General features: G+C 31.6%; 4 protein-coding genes and 1 long non-coding RNA gene across 12 annotated transcripts; 1 reads left to right on the top strand and 4 right to left on the bottom strand.

Moving 5' to 3' along the window:
* Window positions 1-43: 43 nt before the first annotated feature.
* On the bottom strand, window positions 44-3,730 carry LOC126863851 (general transcription and DNA repair factor IIH helicase subunit XPB). Of its 4 annotated transcripts, none has more exons than XM_050614493.1 (13): window positions 3,510-3,728; window positions 3,119-3,347; window positions 2,935-3,045; window positions 2,540-2,822; window positions 2,275-2,466; window positions 2,100-2,197; window positions 1,616-2,019; window positions 1,243-1,511; window positions 1,007-1,171; window positions 753-939; window positions 536-684; window positions 338-454; window positions 44-235 (listed from the first exon to the last, which is right to left on the bottom strand). In XM_050614493.1, exons 3-13 carry the CDS (start codon window positions 2,937-2,939, stop codon window positions 107-109), a joined length of 1,998 nt encoding a protein of 665 aa, XP_050470450.1. In that variant the 5' UTR covers window positions 2,940-3,045; window positions 3,119-3,347; window positions 3,510-3,728; the 3' UTR covers window positions 44-106. The 4 variants fall into 4 exon arrangements, with proteins under 4 accessions (XP_050470450.1, XP_050470448.1, XP_050470447.1 ...); XM_050614491.1 differs by having other exon boundaries at window positions 2,540-2,860; window positions 3,136-3,347; XM_050614490.1 differs by having other exon boundaries at window positions 2,540-2,860; window positions 3,136-3,347; window positions 3,518-3,728.
* Window positions 3,731-4,114: 384 nt separating this feature from the next.
* Window positions 4,115-6,188, bottom strand: LOC126863877 (tRNA-dihydrouridine(20) synthase [NAD(P)+]-like). Of its 3 annotated transcripts, XM_050614550.1 has the most exons (6): window positions 6,019-6,188; window positions 5,747-5,937; window positions 5,147-5,660; window positions 4,818-5,063; window positions 4,408-4,752; window positions 4,115-4,334 (listed from the first exon to the last, which is right to left on the bottom strand). In XM_050614550.1, exons 2-6 carry the CDS (start codon window positions 5,934-5,936, stop codon window positions 4,226-4,228), a joined length of 1,404 nt encoding a protein of 467 aa, XP_050470507.1. In that variant the 5' UTR covers window position 5,937; window positions 6,019-6,188; the 3' UTR covers window positions 4,115-4,225. The 3 variants fall into 3 exon arrangements, with proteins under 3 accessions (XP_050470507.1, XP_050470508.1, XP_050470506.1); XM_050614551.1 differs by having other exon boundaries at window positions 5,737-6,188; XM_050614549.1 differs by having other exon boundaries at window positions 5,747-6,188.
* A 129-nt stretch (window positions 6,189-6,317) lies between these two features.
* Window positions 6,318-13,079, top strand: LOC126863839 (uncharacterized). Of its 3 annotated transcripts, none has more exons than XM_050614446.1 (19): window positions 6,318-6,618; window positions 6,730-6,866; window positions 6,924-7,046; window positions 7,121-7,272; window positions 7,330-7,646; window positions 7,718-7,896; window positions 7,963-8,454; window positions 8,570-8,800; window positions 8,875-9,083; window positions 9,144-9,407; window positions 9,486-9,964; window positions 10,036-10,203; window positions 10,275-10,488; window positions 10,563-10,736; window positions 10,814-10,997; window positions 11,058-11,256; window positions 12,143-12,281; window positions 12,349-12,533; window positions 12,698-13,079. In XM_050614446.1, exons 1-19 carry the CDS (start codon window positions 6,518-6,520, stop codon window positions 12,933-12,935), a joined length of 4,185 nt encoding a protein of 1,394 aa, XP_050470403.1. In that variant the 5' UTR covers window positions 6,318-6,517; the 3' UTR covers window positions 12,936-13,079. The 3 variants fall into 3 exon arrangements, with proteins under 3 accessions (XP_050470403.1, XP_050470402.1, XP_050470400.1); XM_050614445.1 differs by having other exon boundaries at window positions 6,320-6,618; window positions 6,730-6,857; window positions 12,605-13,079; XM_050614443.1 differs by having other exon boundaries at window positions 6,320-6,618; window positions 12,605-13,079.
* Window positions 10,493-11,432, bottom strand: LOC126863918 (uncharacterized). The gene is made up of 2 exons (XR_007689002.1): window positions 11,291-11,432; window positions 10,493-10,668 (listed from the first exon to the last, which is right to left on the bottom strand). It is a non-coding gene; the product is annotated as an uncharacterized LOC126863918 (long non-coding RNA).
* Window positions 12,936-15,610, bottom strand: LOC126863914 (26S proteasome non-ATPase regulatory subunit 6-like). Its single transcript, XM_050614640.1, has 2 exons — window positions 14,328-15,610; window positions 12,936-13,763 (listed from the first exon to the last, which is right to left on the bottom strand). The coding sequence occupies exons 1-2, from the start codon at window positions 15,480-15,482 to the stop codon at window positions 13,062-13,064; spliced, it is 1,857 nt and encodes a 618-aa protein (XP_050470597.1). The 5' UTR covers window positions 15,483-15,610; the 3' UTR covers window positions 12,936-13,061.
* Between the last annotated feature and the right edge of the window lie 26 nt (window positions 15,611-15,636).

Raw genomic sequence — 15,636 nt, 5'->3', positions numbered from 1 at the left:
ACTCAAGCTCTTTTGTATAGTAAAAGATTGATATTAAAAAATGTACACTAAGGAAAGATTTTATATGTTATTTTTTAAATACTTTTATATATACAATCCAAATTTTTTATGTCCTAAATTTTTTAAACAGCGGATGTTTATTTGCTGTAGACGAACTAGGAGCCTTTTTATATTCGTAATAAACTGCATCGTCCGCGCCTGACATCGAAGTCATGTTTCCGGCTTTACGTACAATCTGAAATAATAGTTTAGGTAAAGTAAAACAAACAACAAAATACATGACATTTTCTAATTTGATGAGTATAATTTTTAGTCACATTAATATCTTAAAACTTACAGGTCTGGGTCCTTCTCCAGGTATTCTTTCCTCGTCCGCATCAATGTCACTCGCAGATAGGACTTGTTGTAGCAAATGACCCTGTTCTTCTCTAGATGTATACATCAAATCTGGTTCCTATTTTAATAATCAAAGAAATAAAATCTAAAGTAATTTTACAAAATCATTATTCAATGTTACTAGTTACATAATACGCACTTCTTCCATTCCTGCAAGTTTTGTAATGACCTTGTAAGCATATCCTTGGTTTACAAGAAAACGCTGACGCTTTCTCGAGTAATTCATTTCCATCGTATCTAGTGATACCAAAGTGTAAAAAAACGCATTGTATTCCTCCGCGATGGCACCTGTGAAAAAATTTAATATTTACTATGTCTAATTCGTTCCATGTAAAATAACTTTTAGTGACTTGTACCTTTTTTAGCTCTTAAAATTCGTCCTAAACGTTGTGCTTCTTGACGTCGTGAACCGCCGTGCGAAGATATTTGAATTAAGACATTAGCCTCTGGTAAATCAAAGGAAGTGTCTGCCACTTTACTCACAAATATGGTATTTACTTTAGTGTTGAATTTGAAATTTTGCAAAATTTGTATTCGTTCGCTCTGAAATTATTTGTGTCGTAAGGTATCTTGCGATTGATATGGTTTCCATTTTTATATTTATACTTACTTGACTAGTGGGACCATAGATATACGGTTTGTTCATTTTAATGGCATAATGTTTCAAAGCAAAAACGTTATCTGAGAAAACAATGGTTTTATCGCCACGCCTTTCATGATATCGTATTAAATATTGGCAGCAACGAAATTTGTTAGGATTCATCACATAAAGTAACTGCAAATAGAATAGTATTTAAAAGTTGTCAAATATATCAAATGAAATTAAATTAATATGCGATTATTTACCAATTTTTTAGTCATTTTGCAACCAAGATATTCTCTATAAAATTCCGGCGACATAGGACACCAAACTTCGGCACATTGTACTCTTGCGATAAAGCCTCTTTTTTGCAATTCTAACCAGTTGGCCTCGTACAGTTTAGGTCCAATCAGAAAATTGAGATCAGCAATTTTATCATCTTCTCGAAGTAATGTCGCGGTCAATCCCAATTTACAATGGGACTGAACGATTGTTAACACTCTTCTGAACATTTTTGCAGGAATCGTATGTACCTCTAAGAGCATGTATATGTATATTAAATGTAAAATGTATATGTATATTAAATAATTTAATGAAAATCTGTAATTCGATCTATTTTGTTTTGAAGAAGTATATTACCATCTAAAACCATAATTCCCCATTCCTGTTCTTGGAGCCATCGCATAGTTTGTTCCGCTTCCCATGAACGTTTTTGTGTATGAGTGATCATAGAATATGTTGTGATTAAAATTCCACAACCCATAGGTTTGTCCTTTGCTTCGCTTGTGAATCGACAAATCATTGAATCGTCCGCGGTGGACCACATTTTAAATTGTTGCTTCCATTGTTCTACCGATACTCCAGAATTACATAAGACTAACGCACGTTTCCGAACTGTACAACAAGCTGTTACTCCAACTAAACTTTTACCGGCACCGCAAGGTAAAACAATAACGCCTGATCTAGCACGCCCATTTCCGAACATCTTTCTTAAACTCTTCTCCTGATAGGGCCTCAGTACAGCCGACGGTTTCAAATCAATGCTAAAATATAATTTAGTAATTTTACAGACACCTTTTGCTACATATATAAGACACAATTCTGTTATACTACTCTATCGTACTTTATGTCTGGATTTACGGTATCATTGCGAAAATCATATTCTGCCAATAACGGGTACTCCAATTCTATACATCTTTTTTGGATAACTTCAATTTTTTCCTACAACATAATTTTTTACAAATATTCAATAACACGTGAAATTTTACTTCGTGTAAATTAAGATAAAAATTCCGTACCTGATTTACTTCAAAACTAACTGTCTTTAATTCGTGTTCTTCTTCTTCATCTTCATCCTCTTTATCCATTTTATCATAGAAGGTAGTAATATCTTCGGGAACAGCAGCTACTTCTGCTGGAACCTGATCGTTAGTCGTTTCTGTTACTTTAGTGTTTCCAGTTGGAACATTAGTCACTGCTTTTGCTCCAAACTAGGAAAGATAGAAAATATTGGTATTGTACTTCATCAAAATAATTACGCTATTAATATTCAAAAAGTATTACCTGTGGTGCTTTTGTTTTGCTTTGAACATTTGTGATTATCTCATCTTTTTCATCTTCTATAGTCTTTTTCAACCTACATTCTTGAATTACAGGATCCTTCAGTAATTTTTGTAATACCTCGGGATATGGAGATTCAACAAAATATTTATTGTGCTTTAATACCAACTTTACCTTGCCATATGACAATGTACACAATTTTATAAATTCTATAATCCCATCAGGAATACTAGTTTTACTAAGTCTTTTTAAATATTCTATTATATCATGAGTTTGAAGCCCAACACTAACAGCAGCATACAAAGAATAAGCAGTTAATTTATACTAAAATAAAATTTGAATTATGAAAATTTTTTATATTTTATATGAGCAAATTTGATATTTAATTATATTTTTACCTCATGAATGTGTTCTGGACGACATACTGGCTCTGAGATAGCAATTAAAAAATCATGAGCATGTTTGTATACAGGTGAAAAAGATTCTAAAAAAATATGCCCATTTGGCGCCTAAAAAAATTTTAATAATAACATAATCTGTATACATATGTTTAAAAAATCAGATTATAAGAGATTGATTAACATTAAAAATAGCATTACCACCCAAAGTGGCCTTAAAGTACAATCAGATTTTAAAATCATCTGCGAACGATAATCCTTTGCACCAAATTCATCTTCCAATGCTGTATCATCTTGCTTTTCAACATCATTTTTGGCTGCATCAGGTATACCTTCAGTTTCATTATCATCTAAAGTATCATCGTCATTGTATTCTTCTGGATCCTCTTTACGCTTTTTCCATTTACCTCTATCTGTAAAAGTAAGTGACAGCTTTCATTACAATATCAAATAACTTGACATTCATATATAATTGTAATAAAAATTATCTTAACTCTTATTTTATTGAAATTGCTCTAAAAATAATAAAATTTATAGGTAAAAATTGTAAAACATTTTAATGAAATAAAAGATACCTTCATACCATTGTCCTTTTTAAAACGTTTTGGTGGGCCCATTATTAATTAACAATTTAATTGTTAAATTATAAATAGTTACTTTTAACGCTGATTTATTATTTTCTCTAATTTATTTATCACTTAAATCAGAATTAATAATTTTTTAGGAGACTAGAATACCAACAACGTTAACACAATCCGAAAAATGGTTAGTCATAGACAAAATATAGTATAGATATACCTAACATCGGATGTAATTTTTTGTTAGGCTAGATACACAAAAGTTAAACTACTTAAGTCTTTAGTAAGAATTTTTAACTCTATAAATAATGATATCATGATATGATATACATTTTTTTATATTTTTAGCATTTAGACTGATTTATATAAAAAAGCATCTTTATTTGTATTATGAATGATAACCACTGATATTATTGTTCTATTATTCTTGAATGATAACCACTGATTATAATGACTTCTTGTTGTTACTGAAAAATTTATATTATAAAACGAATATTGTAATGTTAATATTGTGATATTTTTAAAATATCTAGAAATATTAAAAATTATTCATATATAACGCTGCTGTTAGAAAGGATAAGTAAAAACATTATATTTCTCTGTATTGGAAAAATGTTTTTTTATTAATAACAAAATTAATAAAAAAATATGAGGTCAGTTTTCAAAAATCGTAATGTAATAATTGATTACTCCTATTCTTCGCTCATAGGTTATCAACAAGGAACATTGCAATTTGTAGCAAGAGCTTTCTTATTGACTAGACCTAAGGAAAAAAGACAAACCAGAGCAGCACCTTGTTCTGCCCACTTTTTATTTTTTTCCCTAAAATATTTTAAAGTACATTTACGTTAATAAAATAAAAGTATGTAACATAATATACAATTCTGTCTATTACCAGAAGGATGATCCATATCTCCGTCCATCGACGGTAACGATGGATTGAAATAATTTTCCCTTTTGTTGTGTATCATAATTTGGCATTTTTTTCCTTTGAGTTTGCGTCCATTTATGTAAAATAGTTTTTGGTAGTTCAAGATCTGTTACATAATTATTTCTTAAAAACGCACAATGCATTAAGGTTACGTCCTCCTCCTCTGAAATCTTTCTTTTATTTGATGCTTGTCCCTCATCCTGTTTTCCGTCTTCTCTCATAGGTGAAACTTGAGATCTTCCCAATAGACCTTTTTCTTCAAATTCTTTTTTCTTTGAAAGACAATAATCAATTAAGTTCCATAAATCACTAAAACAAGATACTGATTAATGTCACAATAAATGGTCATATTATTCTAACAACATTAATCATACCATATTTGCTCTAAAGTTTGAGAACTAAGGAACTTCTTGCCTAATGTTGATTCCTGCTGTTCCCTAAGTATATTTTGTATACAGTACTTAGTATTTGAAGGTGAATTATCACAATCCACAGCATATTTTAAATATGATTTTATTACATCTTCCATGGGAAGTAAACCTTCTTTACTAAATATTGAACAGTTCCATTGAGCTGCACGTGCAAGCATCACACTACTGCATCCTGTTATTTCCTTAAATCTGTAAATAAATAACTGCAGTTACTTTTAATTTGTGCAAACAATATATGTATTTTTAAAGGTAAAATTCAAGTAAAGCATTACTTGAAGATATCAGAATATTTTTGTATTTCTTTTGACCCTCCATTTGCTATAACTGGTATAGCAAGCCTATCAGATATTTTCTTCAGAACATCATTACGGTTCATATGTTGTGGTCTTTCATTAACAGTTCGACCATGAACCGCAATTGCTGATATACCAGTCGATTGTAAAAGTTCACAAAGTTCTAAAGTTTTATCTAAATCTGGCAATACACGAATTTTACAAGTTACAGGAATGCTCAAATTATCTACTAAAGTTTTTAAAATATTTGTAGCTATTTCTGGTTCTTTCAGAAGAGCTGCACCCATTTTTCCTACCAAGGAAAATAGTTTGGGACAACCCATATTTAAATCAATTCCAGCAACATCTTGTTCTACCATTTTGGCTACTTTCAATGCTCTTGTTGCATCGCAAGTACCAATTTGTAAAACTACTTTATTTCTCTCTTTAAGACATGTTCGAAAAGTCACTGTACCATCTGTTTTATCTATGTAATCAACTGTACCTAAAACATCTAAAGAAGAATTCATTAAAGTAACTTTTCTAATTCTTTAAACCAGGCTAGTTTTGATGAATATTTTAATACTAACATTTTCTTACCATTTTCACGACGAAATGATCGTAATAATTTCCAGTCTATTAATTCTTCCGTGTACACTATATCAGCTCCATAATCAAGTGCAAGAAGACGCATAGGAAGAGTACCAATTCGTACCATAGGTGCTAATATAAGTTTATTCTCATAATTTAATCTTTTCCTTTCCATCGTCATCCCTGCCTTTTCGTTCATTCTATTGTCAATATGTTACAATTTTTATTGTGATCTTGAAAATGTAAACTTTAATGCGGTCACAACGAATTAGGATATTTACTATAAAACATATAATTCTAATAATTTCTTATCGATACTTTTTTATCGATGCATTATTAAAATAAAAATATTTTTTCTTTTCAACATCTCTCTTACAGAAAATTAATAACTGTTTATGAATTATTTAGTACAGTGTCACACATGTTGTCGATTCCTTCTTATAACGAATAATGATAATGATACACATGATGGTTTGCTTCGGGAATATTTAGGCTAGATGGCAGTTTCATTATATTCACCGTATGTGAATCGTTGATCCAACATAGTAAGAATTTCATGTTCTATGTTTGATGATCACAGAATACTTTCAAATTTGAACGCTAAGATCGATCAACTGTCAAACAATACGTTGAGTTGCGAGTAATATGGTACAATCTCTCCTTTGTTTCATTAATTTGGCGATTGATAAATCGCTTAGAATCTTCAACGTGTACGAATTGTATCTATGAGAGATTAGCGGTCAACAGTGATTGAACGACAGACAAAGAAAAATTTTGATAATGTTCACACCATTAAAGCCCACAGAAGCAGATTTTATCGACGTGACTGTTTTAAGTACTCCTCAGCCACAAGCAACTTCAACTGTACAAAGAAAAAACACGTGAGTTTGTCTTGTCTGTAAATTTTGTATTTCACAAGTTCTGAATAATACGATATAATTCAAATGGTTATGATATGTTATTAGAAAAAAAAAATTAATTACTCTTTTCAGATTGGAAAACAATGTTCTTAATAGGGATATTGAAGAGGCTATTTGTAAACAATTTGTTAAAGACAAAAATGATATTACGCGGAAGTCTACTGAGTCATCTCTTGGAATACTGGACAGTATATCTTCCTGTAAATTCTGTACTGTGTTTTATATAGTTTATAGTGATGGTCATGATAAATAATGTATCTTTATAGTTTTAGCTGAAGTAAGTGGAATAGAAGAAGTAGAGAAACAAAGTGAGAATAAATTGGACATAGAATGTGCTAGAAAGCTACTTCAAAGATGTAGTGATATAAAAAGTGCATCTATTACATATGGTAAAAACCTTAATTTTTTAAACATAAGTCTCTATTTGTAGATAAATATTGAATATGGCTTCTTACCATTGCAGATACAAACAAAGAAAACAATACAAATATTCAAAATTTATCTAGTAATATCATTCCTTCAACATTAATTGATTATGGTCAATCCATATGTTCCAATCAAATTAATCTTCAGAATGAAAATATTTCACATTCAGTTAAGGATAAAGCAAATAGTGTAAGTATGATTTTTTATGAAGAATTGGTTGGGATAATTTATGAGTGTCATATATAGGTTGTTTTTGAGCCAAAAGAGATCAGTGCACGTTCATCCGGATTAAGTAGAAATTCAGAAAATAATTTATCATCATCAGCTTCAAGTAAAAGTTTGAATCAAATAACATTTGATTCAACAACTGCTGAATTGATGGCTCAATTTAATAATGAAGATTTTCGTCCAGCTTCTGAAATGGTCAATCAAATGTTAGCTGATGAAGTATCTTGGCAACAAAATTATCCCTATGCTCTTCCCACAACAGTTTCTTCTGAAAAAGAATACTTAAACTTATCCTGTTTTTCTGGCATCATGGGTGAACTAGATTTATCAGTAGAGTAAGTACATAATTGCAAATATTTTGCATTGCAAATATTATTAAATATAATCAAATACGATTAAATTTTAGATCCTGCGCTGGACATAAGGTATCTGTGAGTGAATTTTTTAGAAGAAAATGTGGAAATTTTGGAGAATTATCGGATACTGGGTTAGAAAGGCCAAGTTTGGGTCTATCAGTAAACAGTCCAAAAAAGAAAGATCATCTTATACCTCTAGTTGATTCAACTTGCTCTTCTGTAACAGAAGGTATTACTTATTTGCATTTATTGAAATAAATTTCTTGTATATCTAAAAGGCTATTTCTTCTTGTAGATTCCTCAATTGGATCTAATATCGCAAAAGATAAAACTCAAAATATTCCAAATATAACAAGAGATGTGGAAGAGCAAAGTATTATGAGTTTGACCAGTATCGCTCAAGCACTACAGGATATCGATAGTGGCACGCCACGAAGATTAGTGGATCAACTCATCATGGCAAAGAAAAAGAAAAAATCCACGCAAGTGCAAGAGAAGAGTGTAGCTAGAGATACTTACACATTATCGCCTTCAAGTAGAAAATCCATGCCTGCTACTTCAAATAGAAATATAGATAATTTTGGAAAAGATGTGGGATTACTAAATCTTTCTTCAAAATTATCTTTAGATAGTAAAACCATCAATGAAACTGTAGATATTAAACATTCTATTCCAAGAATGCTTTCATTTGACTCTAACTCAGGTACAAAAATAAACTATGAGGCGATTTCTCAGGAACTTAAGAAAGAGTTAAGTAGTGGAAACTTACCATCCTTATACAGTCAAGGTATAGTTTTTTCCTAAAAATTTTAAATTTTAATCAACTAATAAGTTGTTTGAATAAATTAAGTTTAAAACTATTCCTATATTTCACTTCACTCAAAAAATATTATCTCTTTTAGAGCTTAAGTCATTGTTGGTAGACTCTACATTAACTCCTCCAAATTATACAGAAAACAAAATATCACCTTATACTTCGAAAATTAACGCAATGATTAGTCACGAGGATAAGTCTACCGGTCTTGAAGAAGAAGAAATAGGAAAAAAAGAAAATATAAAAAAGGAAAATGTTTCGTGTAAAGATAGATCAGAAATTGAAAATATTTCAAATTTACAAGAATCTTATGTTAATAGTAAGATATAACACAATAAGTATATCATCCTCTAATTTGTTCTTTTATAATTTGTTAATTTTTATTTTTTATAGACGTCGTGATTGGTAAAAGTACAGAAGAATTGTGCAGTTGTATCGTTGCTATACCTAGAGAAATTGATATCGAACTCTTAAATAAAAGTGATAGATGGGTCATTTGTGCATTAAGCGTAAATCAAATTCAAGGAGATAAGCATAATGTCCGACTTACACTGCCGAAAGATGTTATTCTTATTAAACCAAATGCAGAACAACATGTTAAGGTAAAAAAAAGACGATTACAAATTTACAGTAATATAAAAATTAAAACATAATTATTTCAGATTACCGTAATAGTGGTGAAAATGTGTAAACCAATTATTGCAGTTTTAAACATAACAGTATCAGATATGGTAACAAGAATTGAATGGATTATGAAACATATTATATGTCTCAAACCCGAAGAAATTGATATAAACGTGTCAAACCCTTCTCAAAAAAAAGAATTAGATTTTCAGTATATTGCTGAAAATAGCATAGCAGTCTTACCTATTACAATAAAAAATAAAAATAATGTCGATGTACCCATCAAAATTTCTATACTACAGGTGATAATTCCATCTAATTAATTTCATATGTATTTTATTTGTTATGTCTGCTATCTTTTTTTTTTTAATGCAATGTAGAATGAACCAGCAATATTTAGCTTAGAAAATCCAGAAGAATCACAACACATTACTCTTAAATCTCAAGAAGTACGCACTACAAATGTTCGATGCAAGGCTGTTGCGCAAAAAAATACTGAGACGCAACAACAATCCTTACAACATTACGCTGGCACTTTAATAATTCAAAACGAAAGTGCTCCAGAGAACAGTATAATAATCCAAGAAATTCCTCTTATTGTACAAGTAGGAATTTATAAGATACAAACTATTGATACAGACTTACCTTTGGTCGTTCCTAACAAACAAAGCAAGCCCTTGACCGTGATTAATCTTGGGACGATACCGACGCTAATAATAGCTTCATTTATCCAAGAAATTGAATTAACAAAAAATTCAAAATATTTCTCAGTTGAACCAGAAAATTTACTTGTGCAACCTAGGGAAACTGGGTGCTTCTTTATTACATACAAGCAACAAACATCAGGCGCTCCTAAAATGTGAGAGGACATTTTATAAACCTATATAATATCATAAATGTCTTTTTATTGTTTTTTGCATATATTTATAGGTATGCAAAAATTAAATTAACTGCTGGTGGCGATGATCATTACTATTCTGTAATCGGAGAATCAAACACATATACAGAGGCAGAAAATGAAAATGTTCGATGTGAAACACCTCAGTATTTACCACCTGTTAGTTCTCCATCGTCTCCGCATAGCGTGGTTTTAAACAAGTAAATTTAATATTATATGTTATATTAAGCTTCTACAAAGTCTTACATGTTGACATTTTACACGATAATAGGTCGGGCGTATCTGGCAGAAATTCGCCTCTTAGTTCAGTATCTGGTTCAACTGTTACTGGCGATAAAATTCCTATCAGAACAACTCACGCTGCTCTGATATGGAATAGCGTGAAAACAGGAAAGTCAGAAATTAGGGAATTCACTATTCGTAATACAAGTAACAACAAAATAAGGATACAAGCTATTATATCGGACAGTGAAAAAAATTTTCGAGTAATATATTTAATCCACTGGAATATCATTTAATTAATATTTTATATTTATAAAAACATTTGACATTCTCTCAGTTTCTTCGAGAACGACAGCCCGTTGGTATTATTGTATTAGCTCTGCAAGGTTTGGAAAGTAGGATGCTGTCCGTTCTATTTAGTCCTCATCATATAGGCGCAGCGGCTGGAAAAATAATATTCAGACACTATGAGCCAAAAAGAGAAGAGTCTGAATCTGGATCTTCGAAAGTGGTAAATAAACGTATTGTTTGTTGAAACTCTCATAAATTAATTAATATTTGAATCTATTTGTAATATATCATTTGCAGCTATTTCTATATGGTTATGGGGGTTATAGCAAAGTTGAAATTTCAGAAGCATTTAAAGACACAGGCGGAAAAATGTGGTTATCCCTTGGTATTTTAAGGTGCGGAAGAACTCCACGTGCAAAGATCAAATTACAAAATATTGGAGATCTGTGTTCCTATGTTAAAATCAAATTAATACCCAAAGGTATCTTAAGTATATGAATTGTAAATGATCATTTTCTAAATTATTTTTTAATAATCTCAGCTGTATATCCTACTATGGCATCGAGTTGGCAAGTAAATCCAACTGAATTGTTGCTAAATTCGAAAGAAGTTCAATGGGTGACTCTGGAATTTGAACCGCGAAAGGAAGATCTAGCTTTACTGCAACGATCTAATGTCTCACATGTTGGAACCCTATTAATTACCCATGGAGATGAACCTACGCGCTGGCGAATTCGTAGGTGAGTAATATTAACACGTTGACTGTCACGATACCTGTATTCGGGTGTCGGCAAAGGTCGGGCCGCGTAACCCATATTCGGGTGGCGCTTATTTGACTACTTGCAAAGGATCGTCGTAGGTATTTGAAAAGATATTCCAGAGGAAATAATAGAACTGTTGAATTGTTATAAAAGTAATACGAAAATGGTTTATTAAAAAAATTATTTAGAATGTAAAACTTTAAAGCATTCTATACATAACTGAGGTTGGTTGGGACAATTTGGACAATAAGTTGTTGTATTCTTCAAATTCTTTTGTGCCTTAATTCGGTCCATTCGACGTCTTTTATTCGCATAACATAGTTTGCATCTTCTAATGCTTCTTCCGGAATCATTTTTCCGAACGGCGATATTATGCTGATTCCGTCGAAGACAAGGATTTTTTGTGTTTTCAGACAACCCTAATAATTTTGCAATTAATAATTCTCTAAATATTCTAATATTTATATCCTTCCTTGTTGCAATTTTGTAAACCGTCAAAGCGTTTACAACAGAATTTCCCAGAAGGAGTTGAATGCCAAGTTTTCTGTACCATTTGATTCTTTTTCTAATTGTGGTGGCATAAAAAACCATTTGGTCGGAATAATCTATACCACACTTTCCTTCATTATATTCAACAACAGCTAGTGGTTTTAATGTTGCGAACAAACGAAACGAAAGATTCTTGAGACCACCACATGAGCGACTCGCATTACTAAAATATCGATGGGAGTACCTAGCAGAGAACGCTTGGTACTGCTGCACGCGTGGCCTGACGGAGATTTCTTTGAAAACACGCGTGGCAGTCAACGTGTTAAGTTTATAAAAAATTATTCTACTTTTCATTTTTTTTATTTTTTATTTTTAGATTATATAATAAAATGAAAGAAACAGGCGAATTGAGTGGAAATGAAAATGAAACTTTTAGGAATATTATTCAACCATTATGTAAAACTTTTTCTGGAGAACAATTAATATCGGATATAAATGCTGTACGAGATTCAGTGGTACGTAACAAGGAATTTACTAACTGCTCTAATTAATAAATTATTTATAAATCTAAATATTATTTAGCAAAATCTTGGGGACCTTTGTCAAGGGATTCATCAACATGAAATAATGTTAACGGTGGAAGTGTGCGCCGATGAAACTATGTCCGTTCTTCACGATAATGCCGACGAATCACAAATGTTTTATTCTCTTTGTAGTGACAATAGTCATATATATGAAGGAAATGGTGAAAGTTTCCTACCCTCAGAGTGAGTGTAATAAATAACTTAAATGTCATAAAGTTCAATAGACATTGATGTTTACTTAAAGAAATCTTCAGGACTTTTGTAGCAAATAGTACATTTCAAAACAGCATGAATGCAGACGATTTTATGATTAGCCCATCTGTTGTAATTTTAACTCCACCGACTAGATCAGAAGCAGTTGTAACAATAAGAAGTCCTTGTACTGTGGCAGAACCGTTTGAAACTTTTTTATCAAATACGGAGTATTTAAGAGTCGTTCCTGCGGAAGGAATGATACCTACTAGAAGAGATTTTCAACTAAAAATACAGTGTAAACGAAAAATCGAACGGAATCTCAACGCGGTTCTTGAAATTTATACCGAGAACAAAAAGTTTGATGTACAAATAAAAGTAACAGTTAAGTAATTGTAAATTGAAATCTTAGAATTAATTTTTTATTGAAGTATTTATTATACAGATACTACAATCCTATAGCTTTTAATTTTTATATCAGCAATATTTTTACTATAAATAAATTAATCAATAAAATCTTTATTTGTTCATAACATATTCCCTTAATGCATCATGGTGTACATTATTTATCTTAAATTGTACATTATGCCGTGACTGGAGAGCTTGTATTATTTGGACCATATTCTCTACATCAGACATTCCAGAATGTAATTTTCCAATCAAAGGAAGGTTAAGATGTAAAAGCATATCTGTTAAATTTCGTGGATAATGATCTATTGCGTCACAAAAGCTACCTTTTAAATTTATCCACTTCATAAATTGCTTAGGTAATGATATATTTTCTAACTCGCATTGGCTTGGTAACATGAACTTTAAGTCCCAATCACCGCATGTAACAAATGCAGAATCGTTCCCGTCTTTAAAATATTTGTGTTCTTCTAACCAATTACAAAATGTTCCAAACACTTCTGGAAAGTAAGGTTGATTGTCTACCAGGTCCTGCATGATTCCAGTAAGTTCTGTACAAAATGGAGTAAGCTGAGGATGGTATTTTGGCTTAATATACTCGTGAAAGACGTTTTCAACTTTCCAACTTGTCGTAGACACTGCTGCACAGGGAAACTCGATAATTTCTTGTGGATCAATTTTCTCGTATTTTTTGCAAGTGCATTCAAAGTCCAGTACAAGCAAATAATTGAACGGTTGCTTAATTTCTTTGGTTCCTTTGTAAATAGATCGAGGATATTTCGTGAGAATTCGTTTCGCCATTATTTCATTAAACTCATGAAAAAAATAATTACTATAACCTCTGTTAAAACGAAACAAAACGTTCCAGAATATATACAGGATTAAATAAGGTTAGAAAATAAATGGTTTATTGAACTGGAGGATTCCTAACGCCACTTATTTAGTTACAACATTTGTAAACAAAAAAACTTGAAGCATATTTTTTTTTTTAATTGACAAATACTATTTAAGATACTATCAAACACTTAAAAATACGTCAGATTCTGGACATACTTGACGCAAATATTTCAATCACTTCCGTTTTATACTTATAGCTAGTAACTAGTGAATGCACGTTTGAATATCAATTTCGAAACGACTTGAAGTTTTTCAATACCGTGGGAATACGAATTACTTTAAACATAATTCGACATTAAAAATTTTTGAATATCCTAGTAAATCTTAAATCTTGAGCCATGAAGGTTTACGAAACTTACATATGTATATAATAATATTGTCACTGATATAATGACATGTCAGACTATCATTGAAGAATAAATTATCATAAAATTAATAATCTACAACTTGACCAAGCTTTTTTAATCGATTAAGTAACGCGTCGCCTCTTTTTATGATATTTTGATAAATTAATCCTCGATCGCATGAAACATCAGGTGCTTGCCCTCTGTTGCAACCAGCAGCGCTGATGGTAACGATCATTCCAGCCACTTTATCGATTTTACAATGCAATTTGCCATTGGCAATAAAATGTGCCACTTCTTGTTCTATGTATTCTTCTGTCACGCCAAATTCTGTCGCCATTCTACTTAAATTGATGGTCCTGTATGCTTGCAATAACTGACAGTATGCCCTCAAACGCATCTCTCTTACGTAATAACGATAATGGAAATGAAGCAAAGGATTTGCTCTAAGCTCGCATTCTATCCAGGCGAGTTTTTCGAAGAATTCTTTGTAGTGACAATCATAGAGAGAATAAAAAAATGCTCTGTATTTGGGAGCCTCAGTGAGCAAAGCTTGTTGCAAGAGGCCATTGTTGTTGAATCGAGAATCAAGTTCCGATCGGGATAAGGAAATTATTCCTGATAATGTTGTGTATTCTACGACCTCTTTGAATGGCAATAGTTCATAGGATTCAAAGGTTGGGATACAGTCCAGCAAAAGGCACGCAGCGCGAGGAAAGTTTCGCGTTGCCAGATAGTAAACAGCTTCGTACACTTTCAATTTATTACGACAACACCAATTGCTGCCTGATGCATGAGAACCTTCCATCAGATTTGTTATCTTGGTAATTATTTGCCCCATCGAGCGAATATTATTTTTTATGTGTGCTATTCTAAACAAACCGAATGCAGCTTCGACTTTGATGCTGGATGAATTAGTTTCGTCGTTTATGACGGAGTTCGCAATGTCTGTGGCACGATCGAGATTACCAGTTTCACAAAAGAACTCGAACTTCTCTCGCCAATTTCTTTTTTCAGTGTCCTCAAGAGTCAAATTATCAGAGGACTCTAATTCCTTCCACGTAAGCTCGTTTTCATGCTTCATTGCATCGAGAAGATTCTCGTCAATTTTCCAGTCGAATGCCTTACATACATCTTCGTAGTAACGTGTCATGTTTCCGCGTTTTATTATATCGAGTAATTCAGTTTTTAAGTTCTCATCATTTTGGTATTTTGGCAGAGTTAATTTAAATCGGATTTTGATAAGGAATATATGCTCAGGAGTTCTGTGACACAATTCTGAATTACTCATGACTTTTATTTTTACTCATTAGTCTAATGAATATCATACGATGCCAGTCTTTTGTTTTTCGATTTATATTCGCTTATCATTAGATGTAAAACAATTTGAATTATTAACATATTTTGCATAATGTATTTCGATAGATATATCAACCAATCAGCAT

This window comes from Bombus huntii, chromosome 3 (assembly GCF_024542735.1).
Source record: "Bombus huntii isolate Logan2020A chromosome 3, iyBomHunt1.1, whole genome shotgun sequence".
Taxonomy (NCBI): Eukaryota; Metazoa; Arthropoda; class Insecta; order Hymenoptera; family Apidae; genus Bombus; species Bombus huntii.
The sequence above is the reverse complement of the archived record's forward strand: the minus strand, read 5'-3'. Positions and strand labels throughout refer to the sequence as shown.

What these genes read in the sequence shown, in the direction of transcription:
- LOC126863877 (XM_050614549.1), bottom strand. Translation starts at nt 5,936, where the DNA reads ATGAACGAAAAGGCAGGGATGACGATGGAAAGGAAAAGATTAAATTAT. An exon ending in ATCATTTCGTCGTGAAAATG is followed by an intron (nt 5,661 to 5,746) that starts GTAAGAAAATGT and finishes ATTCTTCTTTAG; the next exon opens with ATGTTTTAGGTACAGTTGAT. An exon ending in CAAACTTTAGAGCAAATATG is followed by an intron (nt 4,753 to 4,817) that starts GTATGATTAATG and finishes ATCTTGTTTTAG; the next exon opens with TGATTTATGGAACTTAATTG.
- LOC126863839 (XM_050614443.1), top strand. Translation starts at nt 6,518, where the DNA reads ATGTTCACACCATTAAAGCCCACAGAAGCAGATTTTATCGACGTGACT. An exon ending in ACTGTACAAAGAAAAAACAC is followed by an intron (nt 6,619 to 6,729) that starts GTGAGTTTGTCT and finishes TACTCTTTTCAG; the next exon opens with ATTGGAAAACAATGTTCTTA. An exon ending in ACATCAGGCGCTCCTAAAAT is followed by an intron (nt 9,965 to 10,035) that starts GTGAGAGGACAT and finishes ATATATTTATAG; the next exon opens with GTATGCAAAAATTAAATTAA.
- LOC126863851 (XM_050614490.1), bottom strand. Translation starts at nt 3,551, where the DNA reads ATGGGCCCACCAAAACGTTTTAAAAAGGACAATG. An exon ending in GGGAATTATGGTTTTAGATG is followed by an intron (nt 1,512 to 1,615) that starts GTAATATACTTC and finishes ACATGCTCTTAG; the next exon opens with AGGTACATACGATTCCTGCA. An exon ending in AACTTGCAGGAATGGAAGAA is followed by an intron (nt 455 to 535) that starts GTGCGTATTATG and finishes TTATTAAAATAG; the next exon opens with GAACCAGATTTGATGTATAC.
- LOC126863914 (XM_050614640.1), bottom strand. Translation starts at nt 15,482, where the DNA reads ATGAGTAATTCAGAATTGTGTCACAGAACTCCTGAGCATATATTCCTT. An exon ending in ATATCATAAAAAGAGGCGAC is followed by an intron (nt 13,764 to 14,327) that starts GCGTTACTTAAT and finishes TTTTTTCATGAG; the next exon opens with TTTAATGAAATAATGGCGAA.